This window comes from Notothenia rossii, assembly GCF_949606895.1.
Source record: "Notothenia rossii genome assembly, chromosome: 12".
Lineage (NCBI taxonomy): Eukaryota > Metazoa > Chordata > Actinopteri > Perciformes > Nototheniidae > Notothenia > Notothenia rossii.
In genome coordinates, this window is record NC_136911.1 from 22,055,781 (window position 1) to 22,070,088 (window position 14,308).

At 40.5% G+C, this 14,308-nt stretch overlaps 1 protein-coding gene across 1 annotated transcript in view; it reads left to right on the plus strand.

Annotated features, from left to right (window-relative positions):
* Window positions 1-223: 223 nt before the first annotated feature.
* The window catches only part of LOC307026363 (sodium/hydrogen exchanger 9-like), an 84,769-nt gene continuing 70,684 nt past the window's right edge, over window positions 224-14,308 (plus strand). The window contains exons 1-5 of the mRNA XM_079661705.1: window positions 224-441; window positions 1,473-1,675; window positions 7,620-7,697; window positions 8,111-8,187; window positions 11,972-12,087. Coding sequence (XP_079517831.1) covers window positions 297-441; window positions 1,473-1,675; window positions 7,620-7,697; window positions 8,111-8,187; window positions 11,972-12,087 — 619 coding nt within the window. The 5' untranslated portion in view covers window positions 224-296. The remainder of the gene's footprint in view (window positions 442-1,472; window positions 1,676-7,619; window positions 7,698-8,110; window positions 8,188-11,971; window positions 12,088-14,308) is intronic.

Sequence of the window (14,308 nt, forward strand, 5' to 3'; positions counted from 1 at the left end):
AAGATTCTCTTCTACCTGCTATGCAACGTTTGCGTAACACCGTAAATGTCCCCGCTGTCGGACTCATAATGGGATTCTGATTCTCCTCATGCACATTTGTTGCATCAATAGCTTAGTTTAGCCAACACAATATCTTAAGGCTTTTTATTTATATTAAATAAACTTATACTCACTCATATATACTTGTTACTTCCGTACGTTTGTGAGGAAGCAGAGATTTCCGAGCAGCAGTGAAGGCAGCACTTGAATCAAAGACACAACAGTTGTTTCCGAAAAGTTTGTCCTCGGTGTTGAAGATGAAGATGGAGCAAAGACAAGAAAATACAACCTTAATTCTACTTTCAGCAGCTAGCTTGGCACTTCTAACCATCCTCACTGTGTGGAAATCAAAACGGTGCAAATATAGACTTTTAAATGAAACTGGAGGGGCAATGTTTTATGGTAAGAAAACCAAAGCTAAATTAAAACGGAAGCCGTTAAATTCAATAACACTTCCTGAACGCACAGCTTTAACATGTATCAGGATGTTAAAATAACCACAGTTTGGTGTCGACTTTTGGGCTTTACTAGGATTCTAGTGGTCTCAAATTAGCTATTTTAGCTTTAGTCAACATTGTTATTGTTTATCTGTATTCATAATTAACTATTAAACATATACATATATTATTCTGAAATGGACCAATCTACACAATCACTACTTTTACTGTCTCTACTTTAACTATATTTTGATGATAATACTTTTCTACTTTTACTTGAGGAGCATTTTGAATGCAGGACTTTTACTGTAACAGAGTATTCCTACACTCTGGTACTTCTACTTTCACTCAAGTACAAGATCTGAGTACTTCTACTTTTACTCAAGAACAAGATCTGAGTACTTCCACTTTTACTCAAGAACAAGATCTGAGTACTTCCACTTTTACTCAAGTACAAGATCTGAGTACTTCTACTTTTACTCAAGTACAATATCTGAGTACTTCTACTTTTACTCAAGAACAAGATCTGAGTACTTCTACTTTTACTCAAGTACAAGATCTGAGTACTTCTGCTTTTACTCAAGTACAACATCTGAGTACTTCTTCCGCCTCTTGACATTGGGCTAACACTTTTAAAAGAAATTAGAATCAGAGTCGGAGGAGGAAATTGAGGCTGTCATTACACCAAACAGGTTGCATTGCTCCAGATACCATACACTATTAATGTCTCACCAGTGAGCATGTTATCCTCCTTCAATCATCCAATATTAACTTTGCATTTCAAAGTGTTATCTGTATAGCAGCATGTATTTTAGATGTTTTCTTATAGGCTTTGTTTTACAGGGTTATGTCTCTACAGGACTGTCACCATAAGTCGTTTTTTGCATTATAGTAGCTGCACCATGATTTATTTACTCCTGGAATATGGTTGTATTATTCATAATGTATTAGTTTTTACAGCAGCAGCTTATATTTCTTTGTTGCTCTATCTTGCAGGCATGCTCGTGGGGCTAACTGTGAAATTCCTGTCATTTTACCGGGGAGAAAACCTGGACAACATGGAGGCATTGTGCAATTGCAGTGGTCTTAACATCACTCCTCACTTCCTGACGGTTAACATCACATCTCAATCTCCACTACACGTTAGGAAAGTCAGTGATGGAGTCCCAGCGCTCTCAACCCCTCATATGGTGAATATGGTGATTTGAATTGACCTGCATTTCAAATACATGCAAAATAAAGTGAATTATTAATGTGGATAGGTGCTGCAGGTTGTGCCACAACATAGTCTCTAATGGAAGGTGAAACAACCTGTCTTAATAAAACATGCGCTTTAAGACAAGGTACAAAATCAATGTTGCAGAGGAACAAGTGGAAACCAAATGCTCCGTGAAGGATGCTTGCTCTCCCACTGATGCACTTTTATTTGCTCTGAAATAACACTTTTTCTTCCTACACCTATATTTTCTCCCTGGTGTATATCTGCAGAGACAGTCTCCTCTAATGGAGCTTAGCTATTGGTTTCCCTCTAAATTACCTGCATGGTGTGTTTGTCATTAGGGAGGCCGGAGAGTGGCGGTGCAGCGAGGACAATAGAGAGCAATTTAACCTATGTTAGGGATTTATTAGGAACAGTGTGTGTGTGTGTGTGTGTGTGTGTGTGTGTGTGTGTGTGTGTGTGTGTGTGTGTGTGTGTGTGTGTGTGTGTGTGTGTGTGTGTGTGTGTGTGTGTGTGTGTGTGTGTGTGTGTGTGTGTGTGTGTGTGTGTGTGTGTGTGTGTGTGTGTGTGTGTGTGTGTGTGTGTGTGTGTTTCTCCATACCTGGCAATGTTTTCATTATATGGTAATTTTGTTTTGCTTGTTTCCCTTGTGGCAGTTACAACAAGGATTTGCGCCGGACATTTTTCTCACAATCTACTGTTTACCTATATATTTGTTTGTCTGTATCTATCCAATGTGACACACACACACACACACACACACACACACACACACACACACACACAACCTAGATACAACAATGCCACAGTCAGTATCTTGCAGAAGGAGATACTTGCGGTATCACCGAGTGTCGAGCTGACAGTCAGTGTCAGTATTCCTCGTGTGTGTGTGTGTGTGTGTGTGTGTGTGTGTGTGTGTGTGTGTGTGTGTGTGTGTGTGTGTGTGTGTGTGTGTGTGTGTGTGTGTGTGTGTGTGTGTGTGTGTGTGTGTGTGTGTGTGTGTGTGTGTGTGTGTGTGTGTGTGTGTGTGTGTGTGTGTGTGTGTGTGTGTGTGTGTGTGGCTTTATTCTAACAACATCTTAAAGGTATGTTCCTGCAAACAATGGATAGCATACATTGAACACAACTAGATTAGATATACTTTATTGATCCAAATGTGGGATTGTGTTTCATCTTAGCAGCATGAAGCCAAGGCATTGCACATGAAAGAAAAAAAAAAGAGATAGGAAATATATCCATCTATTGAGCATCTCTACCGAATAGACAATATTAATATACAGAATTGTCAGAAAGTGTACACTATGATAGACAAAGGTACCAAAACATAAGATACTTTTGTTGGTGTTTTTATTCCATTAAAGTATTCGTAATAATAATAAATTATAAGAAAGCACCTTTTTAATGTGATTTACAGGGTAAGAGCACTAAAACATTAAACCATTGAAATAAAGCAATAAGACATCAAATATAGTCAAAAAAGCTTTTAAAAAATCAAATTTAAAGCAATCAAAGATATAGTGTGTGAAGTTAAGATTAGAAGGATCATATAAAAAGTTTTTTAAGGAGCGTCTTAAAGCCACATTTTGAGAACTCCCGGACATGAGGAGTTAAATCAAATATCAAAAATATTCTTAGCTTAAAAAGTGCATTTCAAAAATGTTCTCTCGCGCACTTTGGATTAAACCCACAGAGGAGAGAAAAGGGAGTTGCACTAATGTTACGAATAAATGAGAAGCAATTTCAAGGTTTTCGGGTGGAATCAAATTGTTATATTAGATTTTTTAACCAGGAGGGAGGAAGCGTTATGTTTTTTTAATGCATATTTAAATTCTACATACATAAACCCTTCATCAAATTATATTTGTGCAATGTGTGTCCTCTAATGCGCAACAGGAATAATTGAGCTGGAAACTCCTCACAGCAACTATCAGTTCAAAGTAGAAGCATTTACTTTGGCTTTCATAGCCTCTCGATTGTAATACAAATGGATACAGAAGAAAGGAAATATCAATAAGATTTGTTTTACTGAAGTGTACTATGTGAGACAACAGAACAATGTGACCTCAGAAAAGTAGAAACTAAATTATTTTATTGATAGGCAAACGTGCAGACTAGTTTAAAAAAGCAGAAAATGCTCCGTTTCAGTTTAACACACAGTGAAGCTCACACACACTATTCTATGAACATATAGGTTCACCTGCTGAATTAAAACCAGAACACATGAAGCAAAGAAAGTGAAAACCATGAAGCAGACTCAGGAAGTAGAAGAATAGATTCACACTGAAAGTATTATCCTACAGAACAGAACAGCTGACAGAGAAGAGATAACATCCTTTACACCAAACACTATATGATGTTTTTAGGTTGTTACTAACACTCTAATGATTCTAGTAATCCCCAATTTTTAGAAATGTGACATTAATCTGATCTTTTTGATATATCTAAGGGAGGCTGTGGCTCAGTGGGACAGTGCGCTGAACTTTGTATCAGGGGGTAGCAAGTTCGAGTCCCACTGCAGTCAGCATGTCGTTGTGTCCCTGAGACACGTCACCCCAAATTGCTCCTGTGGGGATTGCCCACAGTACTGAGTATGTAAGTCAAGACAAGTAACATGTAATGTAATGTAATATATAGCCACTTTCTTTTTGTATTCTGATCACGTTATTCCCCGAGCTTAGATATCAAAAAGCACCCACGCATCGAGCCGTGGCCCCTCGATGGAGAACAAGCATGGTCGGATGTGAAATGAGCTTATTTGAAAAGTGTATTTCCTGATCTCAGAGCGATATTTCAGCCCGAGAGAGAAAAGGGAGTAAGTGATCCGTGGACCTTGCAAATCATCCGGGGCCAAGTGTAAGTCTCCACTAATGGCTCGGACTCTTTGGCCCCCGTTGGATGCTCGGGTCTCATTAGCAAACCAGCAGAGGCTACCAAGAAGGCCATTACATTGGTCAGAGCGCTCTGTGTAGCCTTCACGCCATTAAGCCTGATGCATATGGGGACCTAGCTGCGAGAGAGATAAGAAATTCATTGCATTACTGAGTCCATTATGTGCCTCTCGGGACTAAAGCATTAAAGTTTGTGGTCTGATTAAATGTAGTGCTGCTCAGCTGAAGAGGCAATTAGTGTATACAACCCACCTCCATCCTTCAGTCTGTGGTGCAGGTGGCCCTTAGAATAAAACCACCAGCATACGCATCATTTATTGACGACTCTGTCTGTATTGTGCCATTTTATATTTGACATGCACCGCCTGCACAGATGAGAAGATGCATATATTCTGCTGTGTGGGTAATTGCAACCGCGAAAAAGTAATTTATATTGAGCCGGGTGATAGGAGCAGACCAATTTGTAGAAAGCTCTGGAAACCGTTTTAAGTGTGAATTACGGAGAAAAGGCACGGTGGCTTTTCAAACTGAATAGAAAGGGCTTTGCAGCGTCAGGACTGATCATTACAAATGCAATCTTACACATCAATGTAAAAGTGCACATGTAAAAATGCAATTTCTTCTAGAAACATTTGCCTATTCTCATTTGTCCAAACTTCAAAAGGTCTGTGACGCACAGCATGCATCATCCGCACATCTCTGAAAATGGAATTGAACTGGAATTTAATGGGGGGACCTGGGGGGGGACGGGGGGGGGGGATGTAGGGATCAGGAAAAAGTTGCGTTATTTTCTTCTGAATGGAATATCTGTGCCGTTTGATCCTACCCACAATAGACATGAGAAGGACTGGAGGATGAAGGACATGAAAGGCTACCTTTTCTGGTGTTGCGTCACGTTGGGATGAGACTCAGATACAGGACGTGCGCGGTGTGTTAAAATAAAATGAGCCTTGCACTCGTTACAGTTTGCTTCTAAGGTGGTGTAGGCTGTTGTGATTCTGTTTGATGTCGATCCATCTATCGTCTCCATATGTGCAGCTTCACTATCTACTGTGAATAGCTCCTGTGTGTGTGTGTGTGTGTGTGTGTGTGTGTGTGTGTGTGTGTGTGTGTGTGTGTGTGTGTGTGTGTGTGTGTGTGTGTGTGTGTGTGTGTGTGTGTGTGTGTGTGTGTGTGTGTGTGTGTGTGTGTGTGTGTGTGTGTGTGTGTGTGTGTGTGTGTGTGTGTGTGTGTGTGCGTGTGTGTGTGTGTTAGGGCTGCTCAATGAATCGTATTTTAATCGCGATCACGATTATGGCTTGCAACGATTACGAAAACAACCTAATCGAAATAAAACGATATTTTTTTTATTATTAATATCAATTTATTTTATTTTTTTCAGTTGAATTATACTTTAAGTTCAGGGTAATCAAATGTTAAAAACATACTGTTAAAAAAAAAAATCTCCAATAAATGGATGTTTTCAAAGTCTATGAATAATCGCATTTAATAATCGCAATTACAATTATTCACCCAAATAATCGGGATTATGATTTTTGCCATAATCGAGCAGCCCTAGTGTGTGTATATAATATCCCTTGATGATAAAGGGTCTTCTTCTCCTTCTTTGTTTTGTTGTTCTTCCCTCTAATATCAGGGGTCGGCAACCTTTTTCATATGAAGTGCCATTTAAAAAAAAAAATGTTTATACGCGTGCCAACGATCGAGAATTATCAACAGGGGGGGGGGGTTGAGGAGCTTGACGCTCGTCAACTATCAGCCTCGCTGCGGGGAAGCAGTGTGTCTGTGTGGACCTGTCAGCGCAACTTACATGATGCCGAATTTAACAAACACATTTAAACAATTGGTTTAAACGGCATAATAATAAGGGCGATCGTCCGTCCTTTGATTTTCCACAGCACACATGTTATGATATCAGGTTCATGCAGAGTAAGATGAGGTCGCTGTCCCTTTAAGAGAGAGAGAGAGAGGGGTGTGGCTTGTGCATGTGTGTTTGTGGATGGTAGAGCGACAGTGAGGGAACGTGTATGTTTCTGGAAGTGAAACGAGGCAGCAGAAAAACAGAGGTCTGTGATGTATTTTGTGAAACAGAAGAACAGCTAAATAAATGCAACGGCCTCCCAAGAAGAGCTCGCCTCTCTCCAGTCATTTAAGCTAAAGTTGGTTATTGAACCTGAAGCTTGTTGCTTCTGCCCTGCTCGACTACGGTCTGGGAGCCGACAGGAAAGTACAACACACAGTTGGCCAGTCCGCCCCTTTGTAGCATATTATTTCGATGAGAGATGAGCAGATCGCCACTGGGCTTTGAACTAAAGACACAGCCACGCAAACACTGCGGCATTTGTACAGCTCCTTATGGGTACTGCAATTAGTGAAGTGCTTTATTCCTCCGTGGTGAAACGATCAGCACTACAGCACGGAGGAAAGCGGCAGAAAGTCACCTGGAGTTAAAGAGAGCGGGGCTGCGTTGCGTGCATGGCTTCCTTCTGCAGGTAACGGAAAATACAATTTAAATATTTTTGCACACTTATTCCACGTATTCCTAGTGTGCCACTGGTTACGGTGCCGCGTGCCAATGCTGGCACGCGTGCCAGGGGTTGCCGACCCCTCTATGTTAACAGGTCGACTTCTCAATTGTTAATACACTTTTCTCACCATTGCAGTAGATAGTAATTATATTATAGGTAAGTTAGACTTTAAGCTTAAAGGAGATTATTTGTATACACACATTGGTTGCTAACTCTTCGTTCGTGGGTGGGTAAAAAAAGCCTGCATTGTCACACTTTGTTTTTTACTACTACCAATGTGGAACAGTGTTATTCCTGCAGAGAGAGGACAGATAAGGTTGTCACGGTACCCAGAGACTATTGTGACATTGGGGATCCAAAGGGAAAAAAGAGCTGCCAAAACAGAGGCGCTGAAGTGAACCACGGTTGTGTAATAGCTGTCTGTCAGTCTGTCACATTCGCTAAGCGGAGACCTCACCTCCCCACGGAGCGCTGCCACTCACCAACACAACTGATCTGTCTTTTACAGGAGACCTTTGATCCCGAGGTCCTTTTCAATCTGTTCCTGCCACCCATCATCTTCCACGGAGCTTACACCCTTAATCAGGTGAGACTGCTGTCCTGACATGCCTCCGAGGAGGAGGAGGAGGAGGAGGAGGAGGAGGAGGAGGAGGAGAGGAGAGGAGAGGAGAGGAGATGCCTTCAAAGGACTTTAACTCTGTGAGGAGGCTCCATCAGAGGGAGAAATATCATGTGATGTGTGTGACATGGAGTTGAAAGGGACACATATGCATACTTCATTTTTACACATCTGGAGGTTTTACTGAGAGTTTTGGAGATAACGAGTGTAAGATGTCGTCTATATATAATGTACAACGCACTCGACTTATGATGCTCAAACCGGCCCTGTGTGTGCCCTCTAGGTTTTTGTGCATGCATATAAATATACACTTTAAGTCACTGTGTTGGATATTGTTGAGCTGTGTATTTGTTGTTACTAACATTTTTATTTTTCTCCAGAAACGATTAATTGGGAATCTTGGATCTGTTCTGACCTTTGCGTTTTTGGGAACTGTAATCAGCTGTTTCACCATAGGGTAAGCATTTATTTTTAACTAACACACTCAAAGTTAGGGTGCACAGATGAAAGAGATACTCGGTACTTGCTTTTCACATCGTTCCACTGTGCATAATCTAAATTAATTGGCTCATAACAGCATAAACTTTCATAAAATATAAGACTTTCTGGCATCAAATTACGTCCTGGAGTCATTTCACTTGCAGTCTCTGTAAGCACGGGGATTTAACATTTATCAAGATGTACGCAGCCATCTAGTGTCAAACATATTAGAAACTACCATCTGTGAGTCTAGAAATTCTAATAATACGCACATAACGCTGTATAAGTGTCATCATATTATAGTTAAAATGCTCACTTGCAGGTGCACAAAAACATAGATACATAAAAAACAATGTATTTTACTCAGAAGAAAGCTGTTGCAAAGATTGTATGGATATATCTTGGTAGATGTGTCATCACGTCCGCAATTACCTCAAAGTTTTTGCAGCTGTGAGGAGCTCATCTAAGGTCTCGCTGCAATGCATTGTGGTAAAATGGGCTTTTGTTACAGCAGGAAATGCACAGGTGTGAGTAATCACGTTAATTACTGCTCGGTTTGAAGCTGTCCAATGAGATCTTTCAGGGTGTCCGCGGGGTCTTAAAAAGTATTAAAAGTTGATAAATCAATTTAGCGAAAATTAAGGCTTATTAAAAAGTATTAAACGGCATTTTCCAAGGTATTCCATTTTGTAGCTTGTTTTCAGTAAGTATATAAATGGTCCATAGAGGTTGTATTCTACAGTGTGCCTGAATGTAATCATTGCGTAGGTGTGTAGTGTGATTCTGTGTAGTTTATTTATGGCATCCCGTTGGATGTGACGTCATCTGAACAGGACATCGCGCTCTCACTGCTTGATAGCGCGCGAAGGTCCGTTTACATCGGTTGTTAAACAACATCGTTATGGGGAAATGCAAGTTTGCGTCCAAATTGTTGGAAGATAAGGAGGAAGGACAATCAATACTGTATATAGTCAATGTGAGGTAAACTGTGTCGCCAAGGTAACCGGTTAAAACTTAAAGTGGCGATGAGGTCTTAAATTGTATGCAAAGGGTCTTTAAAAAAGGTATTACATTTGACTTCAGGATTCCTGCATATACCCTGTCTTTAAGGTTTACTAATGACAATGGTGCTTTCTTTCCTACTATAAGTCAAAATACTGAATGAATGGTTCTGCAGAGTGCGTTAAGAGCATGTTGAACTGATGAAAACATGCTCGGACTTTGTATGGAAATGGTTGCTATTCTAGCCTCTCACCGCCAGATGGCGCTGTCAGTCTGTCGAGGAAATGAAGCTCTTTGCAAACCAGTTGTTTATAACACACACAATTTGCTGTAAACACAGAGACTGTAAAAAAAAAACACAATTTGTTTTTATTGAAACTCCAGGATCCTTTGTCAAAAATATTTAATTGCCTTTGATTTTATTAAAAACTTTCCAAAGGATTCTACATTACATTTTTGAGATTTCATATAAAAACGGTAGCCTATAGTTCAACTACAGCAATATACAGTTCACTCCACTTTATTACGGTACACCTGTATAATCCAATGCAATACAGCGCAATTGTACTGCTTGAAGTCAACCTTTTTAGATTAGATTAAATGTTATTGTCATCACACACAGTACAACATGCAGCTTGCATCTAACCAGACAGCGCATGAGGTTACAGTTTAATACAGTATCACAGTTGAATGCAAATGTGAGGCAAGCAGGGGCGCTCCTTGCAAACAGGCAAGGCAGGCAACTGCTTGGGGCCCCGGACCAGAAGGGGGCCCCCAAAGAAGGTAGATTAAGAAGGTCCACAGCAACGACAATATGAAACACTCTTTAATTTACTGCAACGACATGTCGGGAAACCCCCCAGTGAATGTTTGCCTAGGGCCCCCACCGACTCTAGGATTGCCACTGGAGGCAAGATGCAGACTATTTTGTATAAATGGGAAAATAATATTAACAGATATTGCCTGCAGGTGCAAGTTCAGAGCATGGATAAAGTGCAGGGCTTAGGCATATATAAATTGTAACAAATATGAAATACAGATAGTGTATTTGATATATTTCCCACATGTAATATCAATATTTATTCATATTCGGACCCTCTTTAAAGCTACTACTAGGCTTACTACCTAGTACTACAATATTTCCACATTTCCTTTGTTCACAGATGTTACGTCGATGAGAAAAGGATCATACCCTCTAGATATTATAGCCTCTCCCCAGGCACGCATTATTCATTTTTTTACAAGCTCTCCCCTCTTACTCTCTTGGGAAGCAGTGCACGGTTTGACATGTTGGGTCACGTGCACATTCTTTGATGCTAAAACACCGGGCCTGACAAATCAGGGGGCTTGTTAGAGAGTCTGCTATGTCTCCTGGGGAAAGAGAGAGAGACCGAGAGAGACCGAGAGAGAGTCTCAGGGGAGCGAGGGAGCCTTACTGACTCAACTGACACAGTACATCCACTTCCTGTCTATCTCTGTCTGTGACACACACACACACACACACACACACACACACACACACACACACACGTGTCATTAGCATAACTTCAAATAACTCGGTAAAGATACATGAATTAAAACGGATTAGCTGTTCGACCTTAGGGCAGTCTTTTAAATCCCAGCCATGGGGACAGGTCATGTGCGGTCACCACGGTAACATAATTATGCCAATGGTTAGAGAGGCTGCCCTAGAGGACAAGATGGTGTACTGACATTATGGGATGCTTCAATCTAACAGGATTCGTTCATGTGTTCTGTTAGAATTACTAGTTAGTTAGTAAAAATGTGTTATCTGGGTATGAAAATGTAAGTAACCTGATTACTTTCTTTTGACAAAAGATCTCTTGTTTTTTTTAATGTGACAGTAATCTGATCTTTTTGTATGTACCTGTAAGAAAATCAAGTTACCTCATTAACCAGTAAAGGGCTGGAAAGCAGAATGGAAAGTTGTTGCTCAAAGTCACACAATCATATTTCCGTTGCCCTTTTATTATTATTCATAATAGTGGCATCAAAGGATGAATATTGATAGGTGCTGCGGTGTCTTAAACAGAGAGTATTTGTCGTTTGTCTTTGCGTTATGCAGGTGGGTTCAAAGGCAGCATGTAGATCCATACACACACACTGTATACTGGTAAACATGGTTCAGTTAAAGGTCCCCTATCATACTGCTTTTCATCAGTATATCACAGGTCGCAGATATATACAGAACCTGTCTCTGATTGGCGGAAACACCAAACAGATCATTGCAGAATTACCCATAATCCCCTCTGTTTCAGCCCTGTTTCCAAAGTGCTGATTCTCTGTCTGTTATTTTAGATGAAAATAAGGAGCCCCTCCCCACGCCCCTCTGAGAGACATTTGGTTACAAAGAACTCAATGGTGCTCTAGGAGGAGATTCAGGTGATAAGGTGGGGGGGGGGGTTACCTTGGTTGCTGATTGGCTAATGGTTACACAAGCCAACACATCGTTATGACATCATAAAGTGGCCAAAATCTGATCAGCTCATTTTCAGACAGGTTTTTATAGAAATGGATCAAAAAGAGAGAGACTCTTTCAGAATCTCTTTCCACAAGTGGATTTTGCATAATAGGTGACCTTTAAAGCAGGGGAACTTGTGCTAAGCAGCCGCTGCCAACTCACCTGCTGGTGACATCTGGCCCTTATTACCCACACTGCCCTCGGGGAAGCCCTGCTGTGGTTAGAGGGAAGACTGATATACTGACCTCATTATCTGTCCTTCTGTCCTCCATCACAGGTCCTGTGTTTACGGCTTCACCAAACTGATGGTGCTGGTGGGCCGAGCAGCTGATGGAGACTTCCTCCTCACTGACTGCCTCCTGTTTGGTGCCATTGTCTCTGCAACTGACCCAGGTAGCACAAAGAAACATACACCTCTTAAAAAGAGAGGGCAAAAGTACACACATGCTTTACTCAAGTACAGATACTCGTGTTTAAAAATACTCTGGTGAAAGTAGAAGTACTGACTAAACTTCTTTACTCAAGTCAAAGTAAAGAGGCTTTGAAATGTACTTCAGTAAAAAGTACCCATAACTAGCAGCTGTTTTAAAGAGTACCTGACCTCCCTTTATATTAATAGAACAATAATGTCATTGTTAGCTAATGAATGTTTCCATGGTTACCAACGGCAACATGACAACGTTTCCATTGGTCCCTCTTCTTTAGAGAAGACCAGGAAATGATGGATACACGGATCGTGTTCAAATCAATAGGCACGCAATGACTCTAAATAATAATGATCACGCCACCAAACACACATTCAGACTAAAGGAACCAGCCTGTTTGGAAAATGTGAGAAGTAGAAAGTACAGGTATTTGAGTTCAACATGTAAGAAGTAGAAAGTACAGGTATTTGAGTTCAACATGTAAGAAGTAGAAAGTACAGGTATCTGAGTTCAACATGTAAGAAGTAGAAAGTACAGGTATCTGAGTTCAACATGTAAGAAGTAGAAAGTACAGGTATTTGAGTTCAACATGTAAGAAGTAGAAAGTACAGGTGTTTGTGTTCAACATGTAAGAAGTAGAAAGTACAGGTATTTGTGTTCAACATGTAAGAAGTAAAAGTCAAAAGTCGTCAGAAAAATAAGTAGTGGAGTAAAGTACTGATACCAAATACTTAAGTACAGTAACGAAGTATTTGTACTCCACTACTTCCCACCTCTGCTCTTAAACTTACACTTTACTTTCTAACCCAAGTTAAAAAGCCCTTCTCAATGTTTGGCACTTATATAAAAGACACATAACATTGATTTGCCTTAGGTAAACACATGCAAATGAGTTGAAGAGGATAGACCACGTCAAAGGAATATCAAAGACGCCTTGTGGAGATCTGCAGTTTCATGTGTTTTGATTTCATACTGCGGATTCAGACACTTCTCTGCAATATCAAACAACATGACGATGATCAGAGAAAAAGTTGGAAAATGTAGAAACTGTCTCATTCACATCTATTTGTTTACCGTGTTTTCGTATTGCATACATGCAGTGTGTGGGTTTGAGGTTATCCACATAAAAGTAATATTTAAAGAGTACCTATTATCGTTTGTTCCCCTTCCCTGTAGTGTGTGATATAGGTTTGTGTGCATGTAAATGGTCTGCAAAGGCTCAAATCTAAAAGTTCCAGAACCTAGTGACATCAATATGTAACACTCACTCTTTTATTGGCTAGAGCTCCAACACATTGTACGTGATATGCTAAGAGGCGGTCATCTCTAAGCTGGTTGACCAATCGCAACAGAGCCGGCCAGCTAACCTATCAGAACAGACTGGGCTCTGGTTTCAGACAGAGGGTGAAAAGAGGTGCTGCAGCACAGACAGAATGAGAACAATAAAGAGCTTTTTGAACATTAAAGCATGGAGACATGTAGAGACACTACATACTGATATACACCTGAACATCAGCTGGAGAGGACTCTTTAAAGTAGAGACACTACATACTGATGTACACCTGAACATCAGCTGGAGAGGACTCTTTAAAGTAGAGACACTACATACTGATATACACCTGAACATCAGCAAGAAAGGACTCTTTAAAGTAGAGACACTACATACTGATATACACCTGAACATCAGCAGGAGAGGACTCTTTAAAGTAGAGACACTACATACTGATGTACACCTGAACATCAGCTGGAGAGGACTCTTTAAAGTAGAGACACTACATACTGATATACACCTGAACATCAGCAGGAGAGGACTCTTTAAAGTAGAGACACTACATACTGATATACACCTGAACATCAGCAGGAGAGGACTCTTTAAAGTAGAGACACTACATACTGATATACACCTGAACATCAGCAGGAGAGGACTCTTTAAAGTAGAGACACAACATACTGATATACACCTGAACATCAGCAGGAGAGGACTCTTTAAAGTAGAGACACTACATACTGATATACACCTGAACATCAGCAGGAGAGGACTCTTTAAAGTAGAGACACTACATACTGATATACACCTGAACATCAGCAGGAGAGGACTCTTTAAAGTAGAGACACCACATACTGATATACACCTGAACATCAGCAGGAGAGGACTCTTTAAAGTAGAGACACTACATACTGATATACAC